The sequence below is a fragment of the Nycticebus coucang genome, chromosome 12 (genome assembly GCF_027406575.1).
Source record: "Nycticebus coucang isolate mNycCou1 chromosome 12, mNycCou1.pri, whole genome shotgun sequence".
Classification (NCBI taxonomy): Eukaryota; Metazoa; Chordata; class Mammalia; order Primates; family Lorisidae; genus Nycticebus; species Nycticebus coucang.
Window position 1 is genome coordinate 52,962,655 of NC_069791.1, and position 13,936 is coordinate 52,976,590.

General features: G+C 47.4%; 2 protein-coding genes across 3 annotated transcripts in view; one reads left to right on the plus strand and one right to left on the minus strand.

The window, feature by feature from the left end:
- Nucleotides 1-6,093, plus strand: part of LPCAT3 (lysophosphatidylcholine acyltransferase 3) — a 37,875-nt gene extending 31,782 nt beyond the window's left edge. Inside the window, exons 4-13 of the mRNA XM_053556781.1 lie at nucleotides 172-265; nucleotides 440-477; nucleotides 889-1,067; nucleotides 1,895-2,003; nucleotides 2,779-2,865; nucleotides 2,964-3,130; nucleotides 4,237-4,384; nucleotides 4,461-4,619; nucleotides 4,727-4,855; nucleotides 5,677-6,093. Coding sequence (XP_053412756.1) covers nucleotides 172-265; nucleotides 440-477; nucleotides 889-1,067; nucleotides 1,895-2,003; nucleotides 2,779-2,865; nucleotides 2,964-3,130; nucleotides 4,237-4,384; nucleotides 4,461-4,619; nucleotides 4,727-4,843 — 1,098 coding nt within the window. The 3' untranslated portion in view covers nucleotides 4,844-4,855; nucleotides 5,677-6,093. The remainder of the gene's footprint in view (nucleotides 1-171; nucleotides 266-439; nucleotides 478-888; nucleotides 1,068-1,894; nucleotides 2,004-2,778; nucleotides 2,866-2,963; nucleotides 3,131-4,236; nucleotides 4,385-4,460; nucleotides 4,620-4,726; nucleotides 4,856-5,676) is intronic.
- Nucleotides 6,094-6,334: 241 nt separating this feature from the next.
- Nucleotides 6,335-13,719, minus strand: EMG1 (EMG1 N1-specific pseudouridine methyltransferase). Of its 2 annotated transcripts, XM_053556783.1 has the most exons (6): nucleotides 13,519-13,719; nucleotides 8,155-8,256; nucleotides 7,904-8,045; nucleotides 7,465-7,523; nucleotides 7,232-7,381; nucleotides 6,335-6,610 (listed from the first exon to the last, which is right to left on the minus strand). In XM_053556783.1, the coding sequence occupies exons 1-6, from the start codon at nucleotides 13,717-13,719 to the stop codon at nucleotides 6,497-6,499; spliced, it is 768 nt and encodes a 255-aa protein (XP_053412758.1). In that variant the 3' UTR covers nucleotides 6,335-6,496. The 2 variants fall into 2 exon arrangements, with proteins under 2 accessions (XP_053412758.1, XP_053412759.1); XM_053556784.1 differs by lacking the exon at nucleotides 7,232-7,381.
- Nucleotides 13,720-13,936: the final 217 nt, after the last annotated feature.

Below are 13,936 nucleotides of genomic sequence, written 5' to 3' on the forward strand. Positions count from 1 at the left end.
AAATTCTCATCTCAGTTTAACTAAAAAGCCTTAAGCAACTCTCTTCCTATTAGAGGTTCAGTATCTCCATTTGTAGGAATTTCTTCAAAGCTTTTAATGAGCAGGGAGAAAATAAATAATAGAGTTGGCAGAATAAAGAAATGGTAGAATAAATGCCTCCCCCTTTTCTAGGCCTATCTTCTTGCTGGATATTATTACACAGCCACTGGCAACTATGATATCAAGTGGACAATGCCACATTGTGTTCTGACTTTAAAGCTGATTGGTAAGTTGTGGTCACCTTCCTCCTTTCATCTGGCTTCCCCCACCCACCCACCCACCCATGTCTCACAAACTTGGTCTGTGCTTCCCCTACACTCCTGGCTGCACTCAGTCTACAGGCCACGTCCTTAGCAAGTCTGCTCCCTCCACTCTACCCACCCCTTCTCTCTCTGCTCAGGTTTGGCTGTTGACTACTTTGACGGAGGGAAAGATCAGGTAAGTACCCATTCCTCTGCAGAGAGGTTAAGGATTTAACCAGAGGGAAGGAAAAGAATGTTACAAAAAAGCTGGACCCAAATACCAGGGCAGAGCCTTGCCCTCTTTCCCCAGCCTGTGTGATCTCCATTTCAACAGCACTGAGCAAGGATCAACAAACCTAATTGGCCCGGCTCTTACACAAAGTCCACAGATCAGTGGCAGCTAGGCATTTGCTAAACCAGTAACAGCCAGCTGTTGTTAAGCTGCCCCTACACACCTCATTTCCACAAGACCCAACTATTTTTCATCCCCCAAAGAGAAGACTATTTGAAGAACCCCAGTCAGTGGGGCACAAGGGTGGGGAACAAACTGGCTACTGGGAGGGAGATTCGAGGCCATCCTGAACCATTCATTCTCTTCTTGGCATAGAATTCCTTGTCCTCTGAGCAACAGAAATATGCCATACGGGGTGTCCCTTCCCTGCTGGAAGTTGCTGGTTTCTCCTACTTCTATGGGGCCTTCTTGGTAGGTCCCCAGTTCTCAATGAACCACTACGTGAAGCTGGTGCAGGGACAGCTGACTGACATACCAGGGAAGATACCAAACAGGTAATTGCCCCTCTTGGTCAAGACCTCTGTGTGGGTTTCTCACCCAGCAGTCACTCTGAAGTGACTTTCCTGAAGGCCAGCCCTGGCTGCATTCTCCAGCATGGTCCTGGCACAGGGATCTGTGTCACAAAGGCTCTGGACTGTGGTGATGGGCAGTCTACTTGCTCACTGCTGGGAGTGTGCCCTGTTCAGCTTAGTTTAATTCCAACCAGCCATTTTGACCCTGTAGCATGAACATAAAAGTTCACTTTTATGCCATAGGATTATGCCTGAACCAGTCACATCCCTGCCTTGAAAGCCCTTTCCTCATTTTAAAAAATTAAAATAAAATAAAACAAATAGTTAATTTATAAAAATGTAGATAAATATATGTATCAGCTGAAAACAGCAGTTAGTTACCAAAAGAATTCCTTCACTGAGAATTTGTCTAGCCTTTGTTTTGGCATCAAGTCAACCAAGATAGAAAGGAACAGATTCAAATTAGTTATCTCTATCTTAATCCACTGAGTTTTCAGTCTCAGTGGAGACTGAGAACCCCAGTGACACCTCATGATCAGCAGCAGCCCTGCGTGGTAAACAGCACAAGACACATCCACACACTCCCTTGCTGCTCCAACCTTCCCAGAACTCTCCGAGGCTTGCAAGCCCCATTACATAGCCAATCACATGGAGATGTCTTTCCCTGACACGGTCTAGACTTTGGGCAGCAGAGCTCCTCATCCCATTCAAGTGAATAACCATGCCCCAAAACACTCCTCCATAGCTTTAGGTCAAGAGGGTGAAGGGAATGGACTCTGCCCTCTGTGACCCTGCTTGTTCCTTTCCAGCACCATACCTGCTCTCAAGCGCCTGAGTCTGGGCCTTGTCTACCTGGTGGGCTACACTCTGCTCAGCCCCCACATCACAGAAGACTATCTCCTCACTGAAGACTATGAAGTGAGTGGTTACTAAAGCAGCAGCAGTATGACTGCACCAGAACTAGAAAATGGACAGGCAAGGATCCCCGTAGATAGCAGAGAAGTAGGTAATGCCATCTACAAATACATGTTGGTTTTGCTCTAGATCTGTGAGAGTTGGTGTCAATGCCAGCCGGGCCGGGCCACACTCGTCAGCCAGCACTGAACGACTTCGTGGGCACAGGGCTGTGCCAGGTGCACTTTTAGCACCCCTTACCTTCCCCAGGAGCAGCTCTTAGCTTGCTTTATTATATCCATGTAACTCCTCGGAGCACAGCAGCTTCTGATTCTCCAGCTTGTTTTCTTCTCTCCACTGGTAGATTTGGGGGCTTCTAGGGAATTCAGAAACCAAGGGAAGGGGAAGTGTGGCCTTTGCTACTGCCCAGCAACAGTTCCATGACCACCCTGGGTAGGTTTCTCTGCTTAAAGTAACATCAAACGTGGATATGTCTAGTCCCTCTGTACTTAGCATTTCAAATGCTCAGTGCTTTGTGAATGAAGGCAAAGGAGACAAGAGTTAAGGACAGTGCTGTCCCTGGGACTCTCCAGGAAAAGGCACTGAATGGGGGTGGGCCCCCTGCTTCTCCGTCCCAGCCTGTGTGAAGGCAGTCAGGGCGGACTGTCAGGGGACATCTGACAGCAGGACTTTTACAGGTATGACGTAGCCAGCCCCAAGTGTGAAAAGGAAGGGTACTAAGGGAAACTGCCTTGCTGTGGGACATCCCTAACGCACGTGTGCTCTTCCTTCTCTCAAGAACCACCCCTTCTGGTTCCGCTGCATGTATATGCTAGTCTGGGGCAAGTTTGTGCTCTACAAATATGTCACCTGTTGGCTGGTCACGGTAAGCAGAAAAGATGAAAGTTACATTTATACGTACTGTAGGGGCCTGTGGCAGGGGTAGGGTAGCAAAAATCCTAATCGAGCTGTTCTCTCTCTCAGGAAGGAGTGTGCATTTTGACTGGGCTGGGCTTCAATGGCTTTGAAGAAAATGGCAAGGCAAAGTGGGATGCCTGCGCCAACATGAAGGTGTGGCTCTTTGAAACAACCCCTCGCTTCACTGGCACCATCGCCTCTTTCAACATCAACACCAATGCGTGGGTGGCCCGGTAAGCCACTGCAGGGGAGGCCTGGACCCTGGATCTTCCTTATATTCCTTTCCCAGATGGGGGAGGCAGGGATGTATCATGTCCCCTCTATCTTTCCCACTTGGATAGAACTTCCAGTCACTCTCACATGTACTGATTTTTGTCCCTACACTGAAAAATTGTTCCTGTTGTATTCAGAAAACAAAAGCAAGATAAAAAAGTACCTTGATGCTGGGAGTGGATGCACACTCCTGTAGTCCCAGCTACTTGGGAGGCTGAGGTGAGAGGATGGTGTGAGCCTAGGAGTTCAAGGCCAAGCTTGGGCATATAGGGAAACCCATCTCAAAAAAAGTGACTTGAAGCTCGGCACCTGTAGCTCAGTCACTAGGGTGCCAGCCACATACACTGGGCAGATTCAAATCCAGCCCAGGCCTGTCAAACAGTGACAACTATAGCCCAAAAATATCCAGGTGTTGTGGCGGGCACCTATAGTCCCAGCTACTTGGGAGGCTGAGGCAAGAGAAATCGCTTAAACTCAAAAAGAGTTTGAGGTTGCTGTGAGCTGTGACACCATGGCACGCTACCCAGGGTGACATAGTAAGACACTCTCTCAAAAAAAAAAAAAAATTACTTGAGTCAGGTATTACTCCATTGCCCTGTTTATAAACATCTTTGTTTACTCACTTGTCCCCACCCTTAGAGCATGAACCCAATAAGTAGGAAACAATCTGCCTGGTCCACCACTGACCTTCAGGATCAGGCACACAGTCATTACCTGCTGAACCAGATGGCTTACCCAGTCACTAGCTATTTCTTTTTTTTTTTTTGGTTTTTGGCCAGGGCTGGGTTTGAACCCACCACCTCCAGCATATGGGACCGGCACCCTACCCCTTGAGCCACAGGCACCGCCCAGTCACTAGCTATTTCTTGGGTCTATCTTCTGTTTCTAAACCAAGACTGCCTTCCATCTCTAAAACTAATCTGTCATTGCTGCCTCCCATACCCCTTGGGGTCTGCAAATAGGAGCCGGCTATCATTAGGACATGAGAACCAAATGCAGGTTCACATACACTGGGGTACAAGCATTTGTCCATCTGAGGCTTATTCCTACCCATCCTCTTCTCTAGTTACTTCTTCAAACGTCTCAAGTTCCTGGGAAATAAAGTACTATCCCAGGGTCTCTCGTTGCTATTCTTGGCTCTCTGGCATGGCCTGCACTCAGGATACCTAGTCTGCTTCCAGATGGAATTCCTCATTGTTATTGTGGAAAGACAGGTAGGCCTCAGGGGTGTGGGTGAAAGGGGACTATGAGAGGAACAAGACACTGTTGACCTACCTCCTTCCTCACCAGGCTGCCAGGCTAATACGAGAGAGCCCAGCCCTGAGCAACCTGGCCTCTATTACTGTCCTACAACCTTTCTTCTATTTGGTGCAACAGACCATCCACTGGCTCTTCATGGGTTACTCCATGACTGCCTTCTGCCTCTTCACGTGGGACAAATGGTTTAAGGTAAGTAAACACCTGCTTGCCAGAGTGGGACAGAATCATTGTACCCTCAAGCAGCAAGGGACACTCAGTGCCTTACATCTTCCTCAGTAGCCTCTCTCCCCCCACAGGTGTATAAATCCATCTATTTTCTTGGCCACGTCTTCTTCTTGAGCCTTTTATTCATACTGCCTTACATTCACAAAGCAATGGTGCCAAGAAAAGAGAAGTCAAAGAAAATAGAATAATCTATTTCCCTGGTAAGTAAATGTGCTACAGCTAAGCTAAAACCACCAGGCTAGAAGAGATAGCAGTAGACTTAGGGGAAAAGGTAGTATTGGGGTCGGGCATGGTAGCTCACACCTGTAATATCAGCACTCTGTGCCAGGTGCTGTGGCTCACGCCTATAATCCCAGCCTTGGGAGGCTGAGGCAGGTGGATTGCCTGAGCTCACAGGTTCCAGACCAGCCTGAGCCAAAGCTTGTCTCTAAAAATAGCCCAGTGTTGTGGTGGGCCCCTGTAGTCCCAGCTACTTGGGAGGCTGAGGCAAGAGAATCATTTAAGCCCAGGAGTTTGAAGTTGCTTTGAGCTATGACTCCACGGCACTCTACCAAAGGTGACAAATGAGACTCTGTCTCAAAAAAAAAAAATCTTAGCACTCTGTGAGGACAAAGCAGAAGGATGGCTTGAGCTCTTGAGCTCAGGAGTTTGAGACCAGCCTGAGCAAGAGCAAGACCCCATCTCGACTAAAAATAGAAAATTAGCCAGGCATTGTGGCAGCTACTCACTCGGGAGGCTGAAGCAGAAGGATCACTTGACCCCAGGAGTTTGAGGTTATTGTGAGCTATGATGACATCCACTATACTCTACTACTCATGGTGACAGAGTGAGACTGTCTCCACAAAACAAGTAGTATTGGCAACTGGAGTGAATTTCAAGGTAGCCCATCTACTCAGGAACACAGCTTGAGTATTGACTACTGCAACTTACAGGGGTACACTAGGAAGAAGCTAGAAGGGCCACAGACCAGGGACTAAGAATAACTCTAACCAACCTTACAACCAACTATCTTGTCTTACAGGTGGCCTACAGCAGGACTGGTGCAGAAACAACTTGTCTCCCTTTTCACAGCACTCCCTTGCCCCAGAGCACAGAGAACAGAAAAGCCAGGGAGCTGGAAGACATGGCACTCCCAGCTGTGCCTCTGCTGCCAGCCAAGTCTTCATTTGGGGCCAAAGGGGAAACTCTTGTGGGAGGAGCAGAGGGGCCCATGTCTCCCTTCTGGGCTCCCCCATGCACGTTGCCTTATTTCTCCCCCTCCAGCCAGGAATCTGTTGTGTTTTTCTTCTGCCAATTTACTATGATTGTATATGTGCTGCTACCACCACCGCCACCCCCCCCATGGGGGGGTGGGGAGGGGTGCAAGGCCCCGCCTGCTCCACTTTTTCTACCTTGGAACTGTACCAGATAAAATCACTTCTGTTTGTTCAGTTTTTCACTGCTAGCATTCATGACTGCTTTCTTTCAGACATACTTCTCTATAAGTGCCATAGCTGAAATAATCAGGGTTCTCTCCTTTAGAGCACAGGAACCTAGGAAATCTGAAGCAAAAGCCTGCATTTAGTGCCTAGAGTCAAACCACTAACTCTTAACTTCACAGCACTCTGAAGTCTTAAAGGGAACAGCTCACACCATTAGACACTGCTGAGTTTAGGAACCCCCAAAACAACCCAGTTTGTAAGAACAGCATTTATAAGACACACAAATAGCAAATGCTCAACAGCCTTGGCTCCCCCAACCTCCAGTCTTAGTGCTGGTAGTTCATCTTCCAGCAGTTGGCTCAGAACAGGGCCAAGGGATGTGATGTCAGCAGTCTTTGGTTTCAGAATAAGATTCTACTGTCAAATGACCCCCCACACTTCTTCAAAGGCTGTGGTGAGTTTTGCACAGGTGAGAGCAGCAGAAAGGGGGTAGTTGCTGATGGACACCATCTTCTCTGTATACTCCACACTGACCTAGGGAGAGAAGACTTTTGTCAGCTGACTATATCTGTAACAGGTTCACCCCTTCTTTAGGTCAGGAAAACTATGGCTGAGCTAATATTTCAGCAATGCTATCTAATACCAAATTTCTACAAAGGATAGAGAAGGTTCTAGCTGTGACTGTTACAAATATGGCAGCAGTCCTCAAAGGATATGCCCTATGGCAGGGTGTGAAACTAGCATTTGTCTTCTAGTTCTGTTCGTACCCTAGGTTTCCCAACTAGTGAGCACAAGGATTGTTAAAATGCTAACAGCTCTGGGAACATGTACTATGCTTCAGCTCTGTGAAGCATGGAAGAGCTGGCGGCACCCGTACCTCAGTGGGTAGGGCGCTGGCCACACACACCAGGGTTGGCAGGTTTGAACCCAGCCCGGGCCAGCTAAATCAACAATGACAACTGCAACAACAACAAAAAAAAAAAAGCCAGGAGTTGTGGACGCCTGTAGTCCCAGCTACTTGGGAGGCTGAGGCAAGAGAATCGCTTAAGCCTAAGAGCTGGAGGTTATTGTGATTGTGACGCCATGGCACTCTTCCCAGGGCGACAGCTTGAGACTCTGTCTCAAAAACAAAAAAACACTAAGCCCAAACCTTACCTTGCCATGGGCAAAAGCCCCCACCACAAAAACAACAGGATCACTGCTGGGTACCAACTCTCGCACATCACTGATTACTGGAATGGAGAAAGACGTGCCAATCTTCATACATCCAACGGGGAAGTGATCTGATACTGGATTCTTAATTACCTAAATTTTTAAGAAAAGAGAAAAATCAGTCCCAGAAACATTCCCAGAACTTGACCTTCAACCAGTAGGTTTCAATACTTCACCTTTAAGAGTTTCTGGGGGCCATCAGCTGCTCGAACACTCAGTTTGTGTAAAAGCTGGACTAGGAGGGGAAAAAAAAAGTTAAGAGCTAGGTGAAGACCACACCCCTTCAGCCTAGTAGTCTAACCAGGAAAACCCATAGGTAAGGTGGATTCCACATATCTTTTATATCCTGAAATGTTGAGTTGTCAAAAGCATATGACCTAGTAGTGTAGTGATGGGTTCAGACTCTTTTTCATTCAGTCAGGAATCCACTGCATAGGAGGGGTACCTCCATACACATGGAAAAACAATGTAGAAGAGTCCTTGTGCTGATATCAATCATGTTGTTCTTCCCACCCCTCACTTAAAAAAATTACACCTTTAATTCTTCCTCTCCTTTTCCTCCCTTCTTCACTATTGCCAAGTTTGTTCTGAACATTCAGTCCTAAGGGCTCTCACCCATAAGTCCACAAAAGCGATCAAAGGTTCTGGGAATTCGAGTCTGGGGATTCACTTCAATCAGAACATTCTTCTGTGTGTGGATATAAACCTGTAGCAAGCCAGCTCGGTTCAAGGGACTGTCCATCAGCATCAGTAAACTCTGAGGAAGGCAGGACCCAAGGCACAGTTAAGTATGTAAAGAATCAGCACTCAGCTGCCTTACTTCCCACAACAGGCTCACAGGGGTGTTGAGCTGTTTCTGGAGTCACCTGGTGGGCTATGTCTGGTCTCACTTCCCCAGGGTCCCGTCCATTCTTCAATAACATAGACTTGTGCTTGTCACAGTTGAGTAGCTCATATGTCTTCCCTACCTGAAGGGAACACAAAATGAGAAAGAAAGAAATTTCTATTACCTAGCCCTGTGTGGTCCCCAAACCAGCAGCAGCATCACCATCCAGAAACTTGTTAGGCAAATCCTCAGGCCCACTCGACCTACTAAATCGGGGCGGGGGAGGAGGCAGGGGGCATCCAGAAAGCCCTTCAGGGAGTTACTATAAGGCCATATTTGTACCGCTCAAATAACTGGCCTTAGAGGGAAAAGAGAAAGGGCACACCCTGTGATTTCATATTCTCTACCCTGAATTTAAATTTCAAACCTGTGGCTATTAGGCAAGGCCAGTGAGACTGCAGGAGTTAGGCTAGTGAGCAAGGATAAACACTTGTGCTTATCACAGGAAAAATAACGTGTGTACTGGGCAAAATATACAGTCACCACCCTCAGTTTGCTTATAACAAAACAAACATGCACCAAGAGCTGCCAACCTGCACAGAAGTGTGAAAATCCTAATGATGAAGGAGGTGCTTTACTCAAGGAATACCCCTCTCTGAAGTAAAAGAAGAGGTTACTCCAGTTTTAAGACTGGCACGAGGCTCAGTGCCTGTTATTCAGTGAGTACGGCACTGGCCACATACAGTGAGGCTGGCTCGAGCCCGGCTCGGGCCTGCTAAACAATGACAACTCCAACAAAAAAACAGCTGGGCGTTGTGGCGGGTGCCTAGCCCAGCTACTTGGGATGCTGGGGCAAGAGAATCGCTTAAGCCTAAGAGTTTGCGGTTGCTGTGAGCTGCGATGCCAGAGCACTGTACGGAGGGCAACATAGTGAGACTCTGTCTCAAAAAAAAAAACACTGGCAGCACCTGCGACTCAGTGGGTAGGGCACCAGCCCCCTATACCGAGGTTGGCGAGTTCAAGCCCGGCCCCAGCCAAACTGCAACAAAAAAATAGCCACTACAGGTGTGGTGGGCACCTGTAGTCCCAGCTACCCAGGAGACTGGGGCAAGAGCATCGCCTAAGCCCAGGAGTTGGAGGTTCCTATGAGCTGTGTGACGCCACAGCACTCTACCCGAGGGCAATAAGGTAAGACTCTGTCTCTACAAAAAAGAAGAAAAAGCAGAAATGGTGGTGCAATGGCTCATGCCTGTAACTCTATCACTGTAGGAGACTGAGGTGGGAAGACCCCTTGAGCCCAGGAGTTCAAGACCTGCCTGAGCAAGAGTGAGACCCCCATCTCCACTAAGAGCGAGAAAAGAACTAGCTGGACATTGTGGTGGGCACCTGTAGTCCCAACTCAGGAGGCTGAAGTAGGAGGATCACTTGAGCCCAGGAGTTGGAGGTTGCTATGAACCAGGCTGACCCCGCATAACTCTAGCCTGGGCAACAGAGTGAGGCTCTGTCTCAAAAAAAAAAAAAGGAAAGAAAATAAATAACAGAATTGGAGAAAGGAAATTTTGAGGAAAAGTGGGAACTGATACACTTCAGTTCTCATTCAGTAACTATATATGAAATTGCTTTGTAAACTGCAGAATCCTAATGTATCAAGCACAGAACCCAAAATAATCCTGAGTAAGAGAAGCAAGATGAGAATGACTGAGGAATACTCTCCTGGCAACTCTGTGTGTAACAGAAAAGACACGAGCTAGAAGTCTGATAATGGCTCGGTGCCTGTAGCTCAGTGGCTAGGGCGCCAGCCACATAAACAGGAGCTGGCAGGTTTGAATCCATCCTGGGCCTGCCAAACAACAATGACAACTACAGCAAAAAATAGCTAGGCATTGTGGCGGGCGCCTATGGTCCCAGTGGCTTGGGAGGCTGAGGCAAGAAAATCACTTAAACCCAAGGTTAATGTGAGCTGTGTTAAGGTTAATGTGAGCTGTGATACCACAGCACTCTACTAAGAGTGACATATTGAGACTCTGTCTCAAAAAAACAAAAAGAAAGTAAAAATTATGTAACCTAAGCTGTGACACCACAGCACTCTACTAAGGGTGACATATTAAGACTCTGTCTCAAAAAAACAAAAAGAAAAGTAAAAATTATGTAACCTAGAATAAATAATACCTGAGTCTAAATGCTAATTTATACATATTAACAGTTAATCCTTCCAATGACCCAGTAAAGCAGGTACTATTACTATTCCCATGGAATTGAGGAGGAAATTAAGTGGTTAAGTGATTTGCCTAACGAAGATATATATTTTTTTTTTTTTTAACAGTATTTTTATTTATTTATTTTTGCAGTTTTTTTTTTTTTGGCCAGGGCTGGGTTTGAACCCGCCACCTCCGGCATATGGGATCAGCGTCTCAATCCTTTGAGCCACAGGCGCTGCCCCACGAAGATCTTATAACTAGGAGGAAGAAGGGATTTGAACCCAAGAAGTCTAATGCAGGTTTTCTTTTCCAACCACTCTGCTCTGCTGATACAGACGTGCTTTTAGCATTTGTAAATTAGTTATATGGGTTAGCTGACATAACAAAAGTCAAAATTAACATCCAGAGGTAACAAACTAGAAAAACAGTAGGCAATTACTGAAGAATGAATATGAGAGCCTATAATTAGATTAGAAATAATTGAAGAAAATGAAGGAAACCTGATTTGCCGGTTATTTAAAAACCAGGTTTTAGGGCCAGGCACAGGAGTTCATGCCTGTAATCCTAGCACTCTGGGAGCCCAAGACAGGTGAATTGCCTGAGCTCACGTATTCAAGACTAGCCTGAGCCAGAATGAGACCTCCTCTCTCAAAACAGCCAGGCATTGTGGTGGGCACCTGTAGTCCCAGCTACTTGGGAGGCTGAGGCAAGAGTTTGAGGTTGCTGTTAGCTATGACACCATCGCACTCTACTGAGGGCAACAAGGTGAGACTCTGTCTTAAATAAATAAATACCATGTTTTCAGGCAGGGCTCGGTGATTCAAACCTGTAATCCTAGCACTCTGGGAGGCTGAAGGGGGTGGACTGCCTGAGCTCGAGTTCTAGACTCGCCTGAGCCAGAGTAAGACCTCAGGCGTTGTGGTAGGTGCCTGTAGTCCCAGCTACTTGGGAGGCTGAAACAAGAGAATCACTTAAGCCCAAGAGTTTGAGGTTGTTGTGAGCTGTGACACCACGCCACTCTACCAAGGGCAGCAAAGTGAGACTCTGTCTCAAAAAAAAAAAAGAGGGTGGCGCCTGTGGCTCAGTGAGTAGGGCGCAGGCCCCATATGCCGAGGGTGACGGGTTCAAACCCAGCCCCGGCCAAACTGCAGCAACAAAAAAAAAAAAAAATAGCTGGGCGTTGTGGCGGGCGCCCGTAGTCCCAGCTGCTCGGGAGACTGAGGCAAGAGAATCGCGTAAGCCCAAGAGTTAGAGGTTGCTGTGAGCTGTGTGACGCCACGGCACTCTACCTGAGGGCAGTACAGTGAGACTCTGTCTCTACAAAAAAAAAAAAGAAGAAAAGAAAAAGAGGGCGGTGCCTGTGGCTCAATGAGTAGGGCGCTGGCTCTATATACCGAGAGTGGTGGGTTCAAACTCAGCCCCAGCCAAACTGCAACAAAACAACAAAAAAGCCGGCATTGTGGCAGGTGCCTGTAGTACCATCTACTTGGGAGGCTGAGGCAAGAGAATCGCCTTAGACCCAGGAGTTGGAGGTTGCTGTGAGTTGTGATGCCATTGCACTCTACCAAGGGTGATAAAGTGAGACTCTAAAAAAAAAGAAAAGAAAAAGAAAATGTACTACTTTTGGCTGGGAGAAGTGGCTCAGGCCTATAATCCTAGCACTCTGGGAAGCTGAGACATAAAAGATCACTTGAACTCAGAAGTTCAATAGCAGTCTGAGCAAGATCGAGACCCTGTCTCTACCAAAAAAAAAGAAAATTAGCTAGGCCTCCTAGCAGATGATTGTTGTCCCAGCTACTCAAGAGGGCGAGGCAGAAGATCACTTGAACCCAGGAGTTTGAGGTTGCTATAAGCTAGGCTGACCCCACAGCACTCTAGCCTGAGCAACAGACTACTTTTAAAGAATAGTCATTACAGTCCTGTGTGGTTCACAGTAAGGTATCATCCCCACTTTACAAATTGCAGACAAACGTTTTTTCTCAAAATCATCCATTTAAAGTAAGTGTAAGAAGCAGAACTGAGATTACGCTGGGCACAGTGATTCATGCCCGTAATTTGAGCAACTCTGAGGCCAAGGCAAAAGGATTTGAGGCCAGGATTTTTGAGGCTACAGTGATCTGTGACAGCACCACTGGGCTCCAGCCAGAGTTACAGAATGGGCGGGGGAAGGGGAGGGAGTGGCTGTGCACCAAGATTAAAATTCAGGTCTGATTTCTAAACCAATGTTATTTCTTTCTTTCTTTTTTTTTTTTTGAGACAGAGTCTCACTGTGTTGCCCTCAATAGAATGCCATGGCATCACATTTCACAGCAACCTCTAAACTCTTAGGCTTAAGCAATTCTCTTGCCTCAGTACCTGGGACTACAGGCATCTGCCACAACGCCCAGCTATTTTTTGTTGCAGTTTTCATTGCTGTTTAGCTGGCCAGGCCAGTTGGAACCCACCAGCCTCAGTGCATGTGGTTAGCACCGGAACCACTGTGCTGTGCTACTCCCGGGTGTGCCCAATGTTATTTCTTCTGAACTTCTGAGTAAGTTTAGCTCTAAAGAGTAGGAGAAACAAAGTCAGAGAGAGTAAGAACATTGCGCAATGCTTTAAGATAGGGAATTTGCTGGTTCTATTACATTCAGGGAAGGAGACAAATGATAGGTTAAAAAACAAAGAGATAAAAGTATTAAATGATAATCTGGTCTAGACAGAATTTCGAATTGGACAGCAAAGAGAGGAGACAGTGGCCACCCTTTAATTTAATCAACTGAAATATGGGGCGGTGCCTGTGGCTCACTGGGTAGGGCGTCGGCCCCATATACCCAGGGTGGCGGGTTCGCAACCGGCCCCGGCCAAACTGCAACAACAAAAAAATGAATTGAAATATGAAGACTTTACGAAAAAAGAGTGGAAAGACTAGACTACACCTACTACCCTTCTCGACAAGTTGGCCTTGGATGTAGAACGACACAATGTACGAAACTCCCCTCCCCGGATGATTCTGGAAGCAAGGAGGTGAGAGCTAGGATTCAAGAAGGGCAAAAGAAATGTCTACTGCCAACCAGGGATTATCAAATCAAGAGACGGACAGTTGGGATATGCTTCCTCCAAAAGCATGTTTCACCTCTACTTTCTCCATCCACTTTGAGCCCCTCACCCCCATCCCACGGAGTCCCACCCTATTATCTACCAATTCTCTACTTCTTGTCCCAAACTACCTTGACTGTCTCCAGACTGGCCCCTTCCAGCACTACAATGAGCCTACGGCCACCGATCTTGCTTCCTGCCCCGAGTCGGGGCCTCTTGGGCGCCGCAGCATCCCAGTCTTGTTCCCGCTGCCCACCGATCTGCTCACGAGGCCAGAATCCAGCACTGGGCGCGGCCATCTTGAAGCCAAGAAACTGTGCTAACGCATTCATTTAGAACCTCGCACTTTCCTCACTGCAAACGTTCTTCCGGCTGCCATTTTGAAAGTGGGCGCTTGGAAATGGAGATGGCTTGCGTCACTTTACCTTCCCTGGGAGGGCAGGCTTACAGAAAGGGGTGGGACTTCCTGATGCGCAGTTCCTGTGCGCGAAGTTCAGGTCGGCCCTGGGCAAAGGAGGAGGGCTCTGAAGGTAGCGCACTTCCGGTGCC